Source organism: Rhinoraja longicauda, chromosome 2, assembly GCF_053455715.1.
Source record: "Rhinoraja longicauda isolate Sanriku21f chromosome 2, sRhiLon1.1, whole genome shotgun sequence".
NCBI classification, from domain to species: Eukaryota; Metazoa; Chordata; class Chondrichthyes; order Rajiformes; family Arhynchobatidae; genus Rhinoraja; species Rhinoraja longicauda.
Window position 1 is genome coordinate 78,305,743 of NC_135954.1, and position 16,004 is coordinate 78,321,746.

The following is a 16,004-nucleotide window of genomic DNA, read 5'->3' on the forward strand; positions in this document are numbered from 1 at the left end:
TGCACACTGAGAGGCATTGCATAATTAGTGGAAAAAAAGCATTTTCAACATTTTTAATTAAAAACGTTTAAATCCTACCTGCATGATTTTTTATTTGAAATAGTTTAGATATGGTGTGTTGAAGAAAAATTTCTGAAGAAAATTAATATTTATGTTTCCAAATACTACACCCTCAAACTATTAGTCCCAGTGGCCTCATCACTTGCTCATTGTCAAGTTCAGAGACAAGCATATACTGAATCTACTGCATCTGTTCTTGTATTATATGTCATAAGGGAAATGGAGTCAGCCATTAGGAAGGATAGTAACACACCGCCGCAGATTCCCCATCATGTGACACACATAATTTCATAGTAGTAGACCATTGGCATGTGGATGTGGAGGTAAGGTTCTGTTTATTTACTTCTTTTAAATTGACTACAATTTTTTTAAGTTCCCACGACTGTGATTTTTCTGCTAACCGTTCGCTCTATGAGCTTAGAAAGATATAGTTCTTAACCAAATGCCTCACAAAGCAAATCACTGTCAAGAGTGCAATGTGACTGACGCAGCTCATGTCAAAATTAATTCCAATGATCCACTCACTAGTCAAAGAAGCCCAATGTTATGTTTCTGCCAATTTTACCATCCTGGAGCTTTTAGGTACAATTTCAATGAATTGCCTCAATTCAGATGAGACAAGCTAACTGGTATTCTCTGATGTATGCTGGGAATTCTCCAGGGTACGAGGAAAGAAACCATCTTATATAAAGTCATATCCTGTTTGAAACATCAAATACCCCCAGCCACCAGCTAATCTAGATATATTAACCCGAGCCAACCTAAGAACTCATTTCTCATCCAGTGTCATGGGCACAGTCCTTTTATATTTTTATGACCCTGTCAAAAAGTAATATTTGCTGCCATTGGTGATGATTTGAATTGCCTCCTCTGAGCCACGCAAAGGGAGAGAAAGATCTGTTATCAATTTTGCTAAGCATGCCTGGAGAATTGTGGATTGTTTCAGGTCCAAGTTATAAATGACAACAAACGCTGCAAAGCCCTTTGAAGCAAAGCAGCTGATGACGGTATTGTCATAAAATCTGGCTTGTTTCTATTTGTAGTTTTGTTTTGAACCTACCAAGGAGATTAAAGGCTCTGATTATTTAAAAAGAAATGACACTTTTGAGCTAAGATTAATCAACATGCAAACATTAGTTCAGTTGCTTGTCATTCTACTCTTGTATGTAACATCATATTAGCTTGAGAAAAAATAACCTTCCATGCTTCTGCAAATCAAATAAAAGCTGTTAGTAATAAAGGAAACGCTAGGATGTGGAAATATGGTGAAGCAGAAATTATTGGAAATTTCAGTAGCCATTCAGTTGTGGACAAAATAAATAATTTATGTCTTCTCTCCAGACTCACTATGTATTTCCAATAGACAATAGTTTTATTCACTTTGTAAGAATTCTTTTCAAGAATCAAATCAAATTATGTTTGGACACCATTTTCAAAGATATACTTTCACTACTTGTTTCTGCAAAGTCTGAAAGCATTCAGGTGTATTCTTGTCCATTAACTGAAGCAACTGTCTCTGCTTCAGTACATTTTACAGCCGCTAATCTAGAAATTGGGATGGTTATAATGCCTATAATCGGTTCACAAATATTCAGGCAGGCAACTTGTAGGATGCAAAGCCACAAGTAGTGGCAGAGATGAATCAGTCATAATTTGCAAGTGTAGTGGCAATTGTGAATCTTTCCAACCACAGTGCACTTAAAGAGCCATTCAGCAATTACTGCTGTACGTTATTTACTGTAATTTGTGTGGTTTCCAATCTCACTAAGTATTGTTTTTCCCCATTCATTTATAGATACATTTTCTGGTATCTCCCATTTCCACACAGGATTATCATTACATGAGAATTTCTTATGGGTTTGTTTCATTTCCTGAAATATGTCTCATTGCAATTTACCACAAAGGCCTTATTACCATTATTTTGCCTTTTTGGGAGGGTGAGGCAGAGGGGAGAAAGAGAATGTTTGAGACTAGATTTAAAATTCCAGAAGAATTTTATGATATATTTTAATTTAGGATGAATCACTAAGAGCTTTTTTTATTGCTGTTGTAAGATATATCGCAAGACAAATATATCTACTAGTTTGTAAATCATCAGTGCCTCTCATCAGTAAATCTCAGTGACTGCTACTTCCTGTCTGGTGAATGGTGAGGTCAGACCATCAGTGCTATTAAAAGCAAAGGGGGAGTGATTAGTGTGGGGAAACTCTTAAGAAAATGCTACTTATTACATTTTTTTGAGGTAATGCTGTATCACTTGAGGGCAAGGACTTCCTTAATATTTAATGTGGGAGAATATTTGTGAAGTATAGTTGGAAAGATAGCTCAAACGTGTCACGCTGGGCTGCACAAATGATGACTTTTCCATCTGGGGTTAAACATTAGAGAACATTGTTTCAGTGACTCGCTGAGAAACATGTTTTGCTTGAGAATGGTTAGGGAATTCTCCAGCTGTCAGACTTTAAAGAAAGCCTGACAAAGACTTAATATAATGTGCAGAATTAAAAGAAACGGAACAGTGTAGAATGGGCAACAAGAAACGTTTTACTTACCCCAAGACCCCCACAAGGGAGAGTGGTGAAGACATTTTTTTGACAGATTCTAGGTGAGGTAAGAAAATAAAAAAATAAGTAGAGTCCTAAGATTGCTAGTTTAGTTTTGCATGCTTTACATTTTTGAAGTGACTTCTATGTCATAAACCAAAGAATCTCGGAAGAAGAGCATAGAGCACAAAAGCATTCAGATCTCTATAACCTCTAGAGTTTAATTTCATGGGTTGTTAATTTAAAATATTTTCTCTTTATTTCATAAACACCCATTACTTTCTAATTTTCTATCTTCTCCCTTTTTGCTGTGGAAGCTCAGGTAAAATAAACCTGAACATTCCTCTTTTTGGAGAAATATCTCATAGAAAACCTCAAAATCTTGATTCAAATCTTTTTGTCCTGATTCAAAGCAGGCTGAATATTTAACATGCGCTTTAGTTACTTTTGGCTATCATCAATGTGGAACTGCACAACGGTTACCCTCCAAAGAGGTAAAATGAATGTGAAAGATTTTTGAAGGATCTTCAAGCGGAAGGAGAGAAAATTATTTCAGGTCTAAGATTCATTCAATAGATATTTGGGGCTTATACAAAGGGAGAAGGAGTATATTGCTGGACTTTGGATTGTATGTGTGTAAACTTAAGTAACTCACATTCTAAGCTAAAAATTATTGTTATCCTTTTCTTGGTGATTCTCCTAGTAGCAGGACCAGGGGCCCAAGGCTGGTGCAGGAACAATGCCATCTGCCTCAATATCTGTTCCCATCTTTCTCAATGGTGTGGGAAAATGGAAGTTATTTTCTGTTTTATGTGTAAAACACAAAATTAAAATCAATGTATCAGTTAGGGATACTGGTTGTCATATCCTCTCCTGTTGCAACTAGATCTCCTTTCTCATCTCCTTTTCAATTGCGGCTGCTGAATAGTAATAAGAAGCAGAATCCTAGTGGAAGTTTTCTGTAGTGTAACTCTTCCAAATTCTGAAGTGTGGATGCTCTTCCATCATTGTCCCATCCAAAATTAGCTGAATTATGATGAATTGATATTCACGTTTGATTCATTTCGGCTGTTCTTTAAAGAAACAAATACCGCCTATACCATTATATTCAGTGTGGATTCATTTTAATAATTCAAAGGAACAGTTTCAGCTGTTGCAGTTGGTGTATCATGCAACATCAAATCAGTTGTCTAAAATACGACATTTCCAATGTTCCTCTCCATTCACGTCAATTGACAGAAAAATCAAGCAGGCTGTTTAACAATCAGCTGATCTGACTTTGAGTATTTCCTAAAATTACTGCCACACCCTGAAAATTAAGCCTCATGTCACATAGTTCATTATATCTATAATTTTCAGTCCTGTGCACTTTCTACACCTTAGACCATATGGTCCTACAAGTTCTTAAAAGTAAAATAATCATGCTCTTTTCATTCCCCATTGCATGAGTAATTTGTAAGTCATGTTTCTTCAGAAGAAACATAGTTGATAGGTTGAAATAGCAATTCTGGTGCATGTAGAAATATAGAAAAAAATTAAATATAGTGATTTGAATCTGTAATGATACATAATGATACAGAAATAATGTAATTATAACCAGGAAACTGTAGGATTGGTGAAAACAAAATAAATTGGAACTTTCAGATGAAAATTGTTGGCAGCAAAGAAAAAAAATTCCAGACCAAGGGGAAAAAGCAGGAGAAAGGGACATAATTGCTGTACAGGAGTCAGAATAGACTTGAATGGTGGAACTCTTCTACTCGAATAGCCCGAGATCATTGCTCTTCATTTCCTATCTCAATAGGCATATTTGACGAATATAAGGTCCTTTGAGGAATATAAAGAAAGCAGGGAAGAAATGAAGCAGGGAATTAGGAGGGGACCATGAAATGTCTGGCAAATAGAATTAAAGAGAATCACAAGACGTTAGATACGTCCACTAAAAACATGAGTGGGGCTAGGAAGAGGGTAGGACCACTCAAGGATAAAGGAGGGAATTTATGTTTGAAGTCAGAGGATGTAGCTGAGGTACTAAACATGTACTGTGCATCAGTATTTACCAAAAAGAAGGATATGGTGGACAGTGAGACCAATGTGGGGAATACTGATTTGCAAAGGCATTTTGAGATCAAGGAGATGGTGTTGGTCCACTTGAAGATCTATAAGGTGGATAAATCCACCATACCTGATGGGATCCATCCCAGATTATTGGGAGAGGCAAGAGGGGAAATTGCTGGGATGTTGACAAAGACTTGATTGATCAATTGATATTCATTATCATATGCAACATGTCACAATAAAATTCTTTGTTTTGCATACCATACACAAAATATGCAAAGTCACCACGTTTAGAGTGTCAACAAAGTATGCTCTCTTTTGTATCCTCTCTCACCAAAGGTGAGGTCCTAGAGGAATGATGAATAGCCAATATTGTTCCTTTGTTTAAGAAGGGGAATAGAGATAACAGGGTGAGGTATATGTCAGTGCTGGGGAAGCTGTTGTTTATGATATATATAAATGGAATTATGAAAATGTAAATGGGATGGTTAGTAAGTTTGAGATGACGCACAAATTGGTGGAGTTAAAGACAGCGAAAAAGGTTGTTAATGGACACAGCAGAATCTAGTTAAAGAGATGGGCAGAAAAATGGCAGATGGAATTTATTCCAAGCAAATGTGAGGTTTTACACTTGGGAAATGAAAATTAACAGGAAAGTCTTGAATCAAAGGCAGTGTCCTTAACAGTATTGATGAATAGGGGGATCTTGGGGTCCAAGTCCACATCACCCTGAAAGTAGCAATGCAACATGATAGAGTAGTAAAAAAGGTGTATGGAATGCCTGCCGTCATCGGAAGGGGCATTGAGTATAAGAGTCAGCAAGTCATGTTGCACCTTTACAAAACTTTGCACAGCCGCGTTTGGAGTATTGTGTGCAATTCTGCTCAGGTAAAATGCGGAGGTTTTGGAAAGGGTGCAAAAGAATGCGGAGGTTTTAGAAAGGGTGCTATTTTCCACGTTTTGTGTTTGTAATTTGCAATTCCTGGCAAAATGGCACCCACTGATAAAACGATGCTATGAAATGTTGAATATGTTGGGAGATATGACAATTTAATACACTTTCAGCCAAGTGACTTGAGCTGACATCAGTAGTGACTGATGAATGTTGTGGAATGTGGTCCTGTCGGAAGAAGGCTCTCCAAACCCAGCAGCTTCTTTACGTCCAGTTTCTGCCTGTTAAATGGGTTGCTGCCAAAGAGCAGTAAACTGTATTCAGAATACACCATCTGTAATTCCTCCAAAATGGCTTCTCGACCTTGTAATCGCTAAAAGAAACAAAGATGGAGAACATAAATTCAGTCACAGGAACCTCCCTGATTCTGGTAATAATTGAAACGCTAGCAGAAGACTGCCTGAAAGAGAACTTTAGCTGCAGGTTCATCTGAGATCCTAAAATTACACTGCTGAGTTAATTTCTAATCATATTAAACAGACTACAAAGAATGTGTATAGGCATTTTATTTTTTTACCAAATTGAATGATACAGATTGTGGATTTTAACTTGGCTCATTGGATAGGAAAAGATGCCAAGTTTATAATTTGACAATATTTCTCCGCAGTGAATTTAAGTCTAATTACATGTAGTCACAAGAGACTCTGGATGCTGGAAACCGAATGACAATAATCTGCTGGAGGAAATTCGCAGGTCGAGTAGCATCTGTGGGGGGAACATAATTGTCGACATTTCAGGTTGAAACCCTACATCAGGACTGATTAAGTGTAGGCATGGCAATAAAACCATGACTCAACTCAACTCTATTAGTTCCACATAGGGCAGGTAAGATAATAGTTGTACCTACTAAGTGATAATTATATTATAAAACATGTCTTTGTGCACAAACATGACGCTATAGCTGAATGCCTTCCAAAGCACTGTGGCACAGCGGTAGAGTTTCTGCCTTACAGCGAATGCAGTGCCGGAGACCCGGGTTCATTCCCGACTACGGGTGCTGTCTGTACAGAGTTTGTACATTCTCCTCGTGACCTGCGTGGGTTTTCTCTGAGATCTTCGGTTTCCTCCCACATTCCAAAGACGTACAGGTTTGTAGGTTAATTGGCTTGGTAAATGTAAAAATAAATTGTCCCTAGTGGGTGTAGGATAGTGTTAATGTGCGGGGATCGCTGGTCGGCGCGGACTCTTTTTCCGCGCTGTATCTCTCAACTAAACTAAATGTATGGTGTCACTGGCAAGGTTAGAGAGATGAAAAACAGAGGCATTAAAACACAAGTGAACATGTGCAGGATGAAACTGTCTAGTGTCTAATTTAATGTCAAGGATTCAAACTAGATTCCAAGAATGAACTCCCCAAATTCAAGTGTGCTGCCCAACTAGTAGGCAGGAAATTGAAAGTACTTAGGATGGCAGCCAACATCAGGTATAAGGTCCCCAGAATGTGTCTACCAGGATCTTAACAGGACAACCTTCTTCAGAGCTGCAGCCTCCAAAATACAAGTGAGAACAGGAAGAGAGAAAATGCACCTCCTGACTCTAACAGGAATGCTGTGTACAGCAGATGATTTGCAATCTTATTCCCTCTCATTCCCATTCCATGGGGAATTCTCTTGGGCTGGTTCCAGATAGGGTCTGCACATGGTTTCCAGGCCTCTGATGGATGAGCTGCATTATGACACCCAAAGGGCAACTTCAACTACATCAGGTTGATGTGGACAAGTGATGTGGAGCGTTTTATGTGAACCTCAGCCCAACACCTACAGCTACTCAAAACAGGTGGGGCAAACATGATGCATCAATTTTAGGAGCAAGATAAATATCCTGACTAGCATTTGTAAATATGGTAACCTACAGAAAATCAAGCCAAAAATGTCTGTAAAACATGCTTTGTCAAGTGGGGTCATCAAAACAATACTTTACATACTGGCCACAGCACTAAGCATTAACATGCTAAAGGGTTTTCTTCTACACTTGTCCACTTTCAACTTTATCTCATTTCAACCTTGTAAAAGACCAAAGCGATAGGATAGTAATGATCGGAAAGTAGTCGGATCCTATACAGTCAGCATAGATACTGTCACTTCTGTCACTGTCACTAGATACTGTCACTTCTATGGGTATTTATTATACAAATGTTGGGTGGGGAGAGAGGAAATCACATGATTCAAATATGTTCTTTTACATGAAAATACTTCCAATCATCAGAGAAATTATAAACAACATTTATCATTAACCACTACAAATTATATAATGTATGATTGATTATTAAAATAAGCAGCAGTGAAATACCTCATTGTCTGTATCTACTGAATGATGAAGAATTGAGAAATAAAATTCACATAATTTGACCAAATGAAAATCAGACAGCCATTTGGATTGCGTGTATTTTGCAAATGAAGATATGCAGTATGTCTAGCAGGTCATCCCTTGATGATGGTAAGAATGCACAATTTACAAAAGAAAATATACATGCTGAGAAATTCATTTTCAGTTGTGTGCATTAAACAGGCAGTGTAGTAGCCTTGGAACTCTAATGAATACTTTGTAACTTTGTTGCAACCCGAAACGTGACGACTCTTTGCGTACTATTTGTATTGTATACAAAAACATTAAAAATGTTTTTGGATGAGCACTTAATTGTCAAGACAAAGAAGGCTAGGGACCAAGTGTTGGTAAATGTGAATATGAATATTGTCTGGGTACTGGATAGCAGCTGTGGACATAAAGGATCAAAGAGCCTGTTTCTGCGGCCCATACAAGTTACATGAAATAAAATAACTAAATTGTATTGAAATATTGATGCAAAATCCAAATGCTTGCAAAAGCAAATGTCTTCAATGTGTTTTTGTGCAGCCGCAAAAGGCCAGATGCAAACAAAGCATGCAAACCCTGGTTTGATACATTCAAAATGAAAGTGCACATAAGTGAATTGAGTGGGGAAAAAAAACTTCCTTTGTGGCACTATAGGTAAAAGCAAAGTTTAAATATAACTGGAATCAATATTATTTTCGGAATAGAGAAGATAAATGCACAGAGTATTTTACCCAGAGTAGGGGAATCAAAAAATGAGGAAATAGATTTAAGGTGAGGGGGGGGGGGGGGGGGGGGAGAGATTTAATAGGAACCTAAAGGGGCAACTTATATTACACAAAGGGTGGTAGGTTTTTCACAAAGGAACATGAGGGGCAATTCACAGTATACTACACAAAGGGTGGCAGAAAGGAAGCTCCCAGCGAAGCTTGGAAGCCTCACAGACCAGAGAGTCAAGGAGGAAACGCTGGTAGCGATGGACGGGAGGAGTGGACTGGTAGAAGAGGGACTGGGGTATTGCCTCCAACACCTTCAAGGTTTGTTGCTGGAGGTGTCCCTGGGACACAGAGGCAGTTGGGCAAGGAGAGGGACCTCAGGTCACGGGCCTGCAGCAGCGTGGGGCTTACCTGGGCTTACCTGGATCATAGGTGTGGACATGTGGACCTCCAACATGTGGACTGGACTTTGCACTATCAATTTTTATTCTTTTTAATTTTTCTTTGTAAACGATGACAAGGTATGCCGACTATGCATTTGTGAGTTGTGCAAAAGAATTTCACTGTGCTGTGCATACGTGACAATAAAGAACCATTGAAGGGTGGTCACGGCGGCGCAGTGGTCGAGTGGCTGCCTTTCAGTGAGCAGCACCGGAGAACCGGGTTCGATCCTGACTACGGGTGCTGTCTGTATGGAGTTTGTACGTTCTCCCCGTTACCTGCGCGAGTTTTCTCCAAGATCTTCAGTGGGCCGAAGGGCCTGTTTCCGCGCTGTATCTCTAAACTAAACTAAAAAAAGATATATGGTACGAGCTGCCGGAGGAGATAGTTGAGACAGATACTATTACGTTTAAGAAACATTTACACAGGTACATAAATAGGATAGGTTTAGAGGGATATGGGCCAAATGCAGGCCGGTGGGACTAGTCTAGATGGGACACTTTGGTCGGCATGGGAATGTTGAGCTGAAGGGCCTGTTTCCATGCTGTATGGCTATGACTCTATGTAGGAGTTCAAAGCTTTCATCAACAACATAACTGGCTATCAAAAGTAATATTTTGATTTCCTCAATCATTACACGACCAGCATCTTCCATTGTTTTCCTATAGTTGCATTTGTAACTAATTGCACTCTGAGACAATTTTGTTTTATAAATCCAGGTTTAGATTGTCTTCAATTCAAACTGGAGATCTGATCTCATTGTGATGTGGTCATGGCAACATTGTGGTAACATCGCAATAGGCTAATGGTGTCTGATAAATATGTGGATGACAATGCACTCACCCCAATTTATTGGTTGGGGAATGCAGATAGCTTCAGGGAATTGTGATCTTAGAGGCAGTGTATTCAAGCTTTCTCATCCTGTGGGTAGAGAGGATCCAGTTCTTCCCACCACCTTCAGATTAACTGCTAATATGATCTCGGCCACTCCATGGCGGGTCAACCATTACCCATTTTTTCTCCCCTGTCCTTTTGCAATTTGCTGATGCCCCGTGATCGCTTCCGCCCTCCTCATGGATTCCGATCATCTGCAATTTCCGCAGCTTCTGGTATCAGATTCAACGGGACCACCACACAATAGTTTCCAGCAATTCTGTATCCCCGTGTCCCACTGACTGCAAGTTCACTTGCTAGCTTCATTCCAATCATTCTGTAAACATCAGGGCCTTTGTCTTTCTATTTACTTGTTTGCATTCCATTTTTCTTCAACTAATTCCAAGCACATCAGCACCTCTGGTGATCATGCCACATAGCTCTTTCTCCAGATCTTAAATGAATGTGGAATAATTTTTGTGTTCATTTAGTGTTAACACAGTTTATATTCATGAAAGGGTCACCTAACCTTACCTAAGGTTTCTGGTGTGTTTGGGATGAATTATTTCATGATTGTTGATATGGCTGGTTAACTAGGTTCCTGCCAACAAAGATTTGAACTGAAACGGTAAAGGACAGTGTCCTCTAATTTGCCAGCTATTCATCTTTTCCAGAACGTTTACAGAAAGGTTCATGGTCCAGCCGGAAAGAAGAGGAAGGTTGCAATTTAAGAGACGGAGTAAACTTTGTGAATATGGCCCAAAGATAATACCCATTAATCTGGAGGGCCACCCTGATATGCTGCAGTTTTGTGTTCACTGTTAGTGCTTTGCCTCCCACAAATAGAAAGGGCTCTGTCCACCAGTGATCTGATGACCCTGTTGTTCATTGAGTGATTGGATAGGAGAAGTGAATTTGAATGACTGTCAGTGCTCTATGAGAGAGTTATTTTACTTCCTTGCACTAATTTAAGTAAATGCCATTACGATTTTTTTTTTATTTCTTCATTTTCATATTTGCCAAAGGGAAGGGAAAATATGATTTGAAGTGTATATTACCTGAAGCTTTTACAATATAAATGCTGGATGAATGGGATTAATAAAGATCTATAGGATTCCGATTTATCGAGTCAGAAAGATAATGTCATCGCAGATACAGATTTAACTGGTTCTTTTACATAACAGTATTTAATTTTGTTGCAAAATGAACCAACTTCTTGGGTTGTCCTGCTGCAGTAAATGTGAAGAGGTGCACATTTAACTTTTAATATTCCGAGGATCAAAATATTTTGGAAATACCTCTGCACGGTAAACCTAAGACTCCTTTCTCTGTTCATTTATTTATTTACTTATTTATCTATTTATTAATTTCCCTATGTTCTCAAAATCTCTGTAAAGCGTCTTTGAGTTTATGAAAAGCGCTATATAAATAAAATGTATTATTATTATTATTATTATTAAAACATCTATGTGAAAAGAGTTATGAATCAGCCAGTTAGGGTACCAGCAGAGGATATTACAGGACAAGATTTATTTGAATAAATCCTGAAAAGTATTTTGATGTTTGAGAGAAAAAAAATATTAACACTTAATTCACTTGGACATCAGCAGGATAAGCAACACAGTTTAAATACATTACAAACTTTTCAAAACTTAACTTAGCTTGAAAGTAATGAAAGTGCAATTTGAATGCAATATTGAAAGTGCAATTTGAATTAAATATTGTGGGCACAACTCAGAAAGAAAGAAAAACATGTTTTATTTATTCGATTTTTTATTATCTTTTCAACACATCAATACATTTTAACAGTCTTCTGACTCTTCTGCAGCAAAGTGGCTAAAATATACAACACATAATTAGAACTGTGAAGCTAGCAGCCAATAGCTGTTTTAAAAGCAACATTGAAAAAAAATCACATTTAAAATAATACAATCTTTTGTTTTAAAATTTGACATATGCCTAAAAGGGCTGTAAATAAATGCAATTAATGGTTTTGCTTACTTACTACCTTGCTGGGTGAAATTCAATCTATATCAGATTCTGTGGATACAGTTTGAGTTCCTTTCTCTTCACCTATACTCAACCTCCAGAATCATATTATGACTTCCAATCAAAAAGGTACAATTGGTGTAGGAATGCCAGTATAAAATATATATTAGAAAGGAAAAGGAAAATATGTAAACAATGAGCATGTAAACCTGCTGGAAATACACTATGGGGTCTGTGGAGCACCAGTAAGAGAAAAAAAGCAATGAATCTCTATCTGAAAGTGTTAATCTGTGTTGCCTTTCCCCAGAAATGACCCCTAAATTGCCTTCTTGCACTATCTTCTGGAATGTTATTCAAGAATGTGTAAAATTAGTAAAATTTTTACTCTCATTTTAGGCCTTTCTCTCTTAACCAAAAATCCATGAAATAAAATAAAATGAGTGTAATCCTCTTTCAAATGTGAAAAACAGGAATATTCCATTAACTGATCATAAAAAAATTAATGAAAATAAAGGAGAAGACCTTCAGTGGGATCCTTCCTCTGACTTACAGTGAATAAAACATTCAACCATAATTTTATGTTTCATTTATTACATACATTGAATTTTGGGAGTTCTTCAATGATCTAACAATGTTCTGCAGTACATAACTTCAACATAATTTAATGCGAGACTGTATTCCCTTTCAAAATATAATTTCAATAATGACAGAGCATTATATTGTTGCAGCAAAACGTTAAGTCATATCTAATGAGCCCAAAAATTAAAAGCAATAAAATATTACTTTCAAACGTTAAGTTTAGAAAATTAGTAAACCAAATAAATATTTTCCTTCAACAATCTTTTGGGAGATACCTTTAAATACAAATGCACAGAAAAATCACAATTTGCTGTTTATGTTTTGAACACAAAGTTATGTGTGATCCTATGACCCTGTAGATTTCTCTAATTGTACCTTAGAGCATTAATTGTGCAAGTCACTAATGAAATAATAAATACAGCAGACATGGATTTCCAAGTCCAAAAAAGGCCAGAATCTTGAAAGTAACATCCCTTCTTACATTACACAAGTGACTATATCTTGGGGACAATTCCTTGGCAAACAACCTGAAACTGTGAAGATGCATATAAAATAATTCCTTCATAAGACTAAGATTATTTCCTAAAATCAAAATGGTTGCTGAACTGAAGAACTTTTTTCATTTAAAAAAAAAGCAAATGTTGATATTTTTACGCTACTTTATAATAACTTGTTATGTTATTCATATATTATGAAGGTGAATTTAAAAAAAAATCTTTCCAAGCAGTATAAAATAAAATCACTTTTTTTCTCTCTCCATCCATACAAAAGATTTACCATTTTAGTTTAGATTATGATTCTGTCGGCATTAAATGTTTGTAGCTAAATTGTGCCAGAGAATTTGCTCCTATTATTCTGCTATTGCAAAATTAACTGATTTTTTTCAAAAGGTTATTGTCAATTACTTTTTGCATCCTACTTGATTTTCAAGAGAAGAGAAACATTGTTGGGGCTGTGATTATACTTTGCTTTCCTCTCCTTGCTCTAAGATTGCCTGCCAGCTACACATGATGCGAGAGCAAAATAGATATATCAATGGCATAGATACAGTATCTATATGACATGTTGCAACTGTTTAAAAAAAAATAAGGCAATGGCCATGTGTTTGATTGAGCTGTAGATCTCTGGTTTAAGAGAGAACTTGCCCATTCAAACTCAATATTTAGTAGCAGCGGTAGTTTGTCAGCATCTATTCCAGACAGCTTTTAAACTGAAATTGGTTGTAAGTGCACACCCAAGAATAGAAAAATAAGCGTGGAGCAAATTGGTTCTGACTGATCTCTGATTTTGAATAACTAAGGTTTTACATGACAATGAACAGTTAAAAAAACAACAAATACTAACCGAGGTAAAACAAAAGTGCAATTTGTGTTATTTACAGCATTGGAATCTGTTGAGCTCCTAAGAATACTGAATTTCAAGTGCCTATTAAAGAATTCCTTTGGGACTCCTACCAGTGGAATGGACATGCCTGGTGGGATGGTTTGTGGAGGGATGCGGCGATGTGGAAGCAGCTGCCGATGACTGTGTCCTGGAAACAGGCCTGTGCCTCTCTGACCCTGTGTTGCCAACTATGGCCATCTGAGTTTGGTATGCTCCAAGCTGGTGGACACGATGATGATCCAGGAGCTGCTGTTACCATAGAAACAACACAGTAGGAAGAAATGTGAGAGGGATCAAATAAGACACTTGGAGAAACATGTCAACAAATTAAGTTCATTGGGTCAGAACCATAATAAACACTGTAAAGACTGAAGCCTAGTCAATAAATCCCTTCAACAGATGTTCTCACACTGTCAGTCACTACTACCATTTAGCAAAATAAGTTTCTTAAACTGATTATTTTCCTGAAGCTGCATTCTTTCGTGAGATACACGACAACTTATAGAATATTAATGATATAGCAATATATATAAAGAGTAAAATATGTGTATTTTACAAATATATCAAGCTTAAAACGTAACAATATGCCAATGAAAATGTCAAGTATAATTATCAAGTATAATAACACTTGATCATTGCAAGTCTATGTGGTGATGCTGGACATTAATGTGTTGCCATCAGGCTATGAAATATGATTTTCCCCTTCTATTTCTTAAAATCACATTGTCTTAATGCTGCAATACCATGTCTTCCCAATCACAGAGCTGGCAGCAACAAGAAAAATATAAGTTGAAATTAATAATACATCTTTATAAAAAAGATATTGAGCTGGAAGCATATCAACATATATTTCTATACTTTGAGTGGTACAATGTCGGTGCTAAAATATGTGAATTACTTATTGTATCAGGCACAGCTTTGCGCGTGTGATTAAGGACAAAGACCTTTTGCTTTGCTTTGGGAGAAAGTGATTCATAGGGAAATAATTTCATAGAGCATATGAGCGAGACAAAAACTGGGGGTTGGGGAGAGATCACAGAAAGGGTCCGGGGGCAGAATCACAGGAGGAGTTTGGAGGAAGAGGTTGGTACTTCATCAAAATCAATAATGAGATCAAAAACTCTGCCAGGGGCCCCACAATTTCTTGTGTTGTTCCCCACAATGTCCTGGATGCAGACCCTAGAAGAATCAAAGATTATCTTATTGAAACATTCAAATATTTTTATAGGGCTGGACACAGCTTGTGGCAGTGATAATGTTTCTGCTGCAAAGGTTCAGAGACCTGACAAAGAGGATGTGAGCATGAACATTCATGATTAAAATGAGAAGAAATTTCAACCAGTGAGTGGTAAAACTTTGGAATTCTCTACACACTGAGATATGGAAGCTGACCTGAGCTGGCCTTAGCTTTTACCTGTTGCAGACTGCTCTGCGAAGGGGTCCATCCTTGCTGGAAGGACATTAGGAGCCCCGTGTCCGCAATTGTTTCGTGCAACACCCAGTAGGGAAATTAAATGTGCAGGCTTAGTCCAACAAGGATCTGGCCCCTTCATATATTGCAAAATGATTGTAATGCAATCCTTGTTTCCAAGTTTCATGAATCAAATCTACGGAGCATTTTGTTAAGGCAATCAATAATAGCTTTTGAAGGTGATTAAATTGCTTGCAAATTGTTACAATAATATTATACTAAGCATATTGCACCAGCTGGTTACCGTGAAAATCCAATAATTCTTCACCATTTTAATCAGGAGTTGATTTCATTGCCTTACCATACATTATTACATTGTGAAGGAAAGCAGCAAAAATGAAAAGATTGTTGGTGCAAAACAATGCTCATTTAATTTTTGAAATTCCCTTTACTGGTGCCATAGTTTGTTGAATTAGATCTCAGCTACGCTGCGATAATACTGCTTCCATTACTGTTGCATTAATGTTGCATTACATATGTGCAGCATTGAAGTCCGTGAATTTCATATATCATAAATGCAATTAATCAAGAGTGACTCACTGTACCATATCACATCTCCACACATCATAATTCAAAGTAGATCCATGGTGTAAATAACTCCAAGAAAACTGGCCATGCCAGGAGCCAAA

At 37.4% G+C, this 16,004-nt stretch overlaps 2 protein-coding genes across 11 annotated transcripts in view; both read right to left on the minus strand.

Moving 5' to 3' along the window:
* Nucleotides 1–10,289, minus strand: part of LOC144606835 (histone deacetylase 5-like) — a 71,264-nt gene extending 60,975 nt beyond the window's left edge. Inside the window, exons 1-4 of the mRNA XM_078423248.1 lie at nucleotides 10,257–10,289; nucleotides 5,806–5,926; nucleotides 4,406–4,430; nucleotides 2,613–2,637 (exon numbers count right to left, since the gene is read on the minus strand). Coding sequence (XP_078279374.1) covers nucleotides 2,613–2,637; nucleotides 4,406–4,430; nucleotides 5,806–5,926; nucleotides 10,257–10,289 — 204 coding nt within the window. The remainder of the gene's footprint in view (nucleotides 1–2,612; nucleotides 2,638–4,405; nucleotides 4,431–5,805; nucleotides 5,927–10,256) is intronic.
* Nucleotides 10,290–11,767: 1,478 nt separating this feature from the next.
* Nucleotides 11,768–16,004, minus strand: part of LOC144606022 (histone deacetylase 9-like) — a 514,560-nt gene continuing 510,323 nt past the window's right edge. For 9 of the 10 annotated variants that reach the window (XM_078421808.1, XM_078421873.1, XM_078421839.1 and 6 more), the window contains one exon: nucleotides 11,768–14,153. In XM_078421808.1, coding sequence (XP_078277934.1) covers nucleotides 13,950–14,153 — 204 coding nt within the window. In that variant the 3' untranslated portion in view covers nucleotides 11,768–13,949. The remainder of the gene's footprint in view (nucleotides 14,154–16,004) is intronic. The other variant, XM_078421817.1, reaches the window with a different exon arrangement.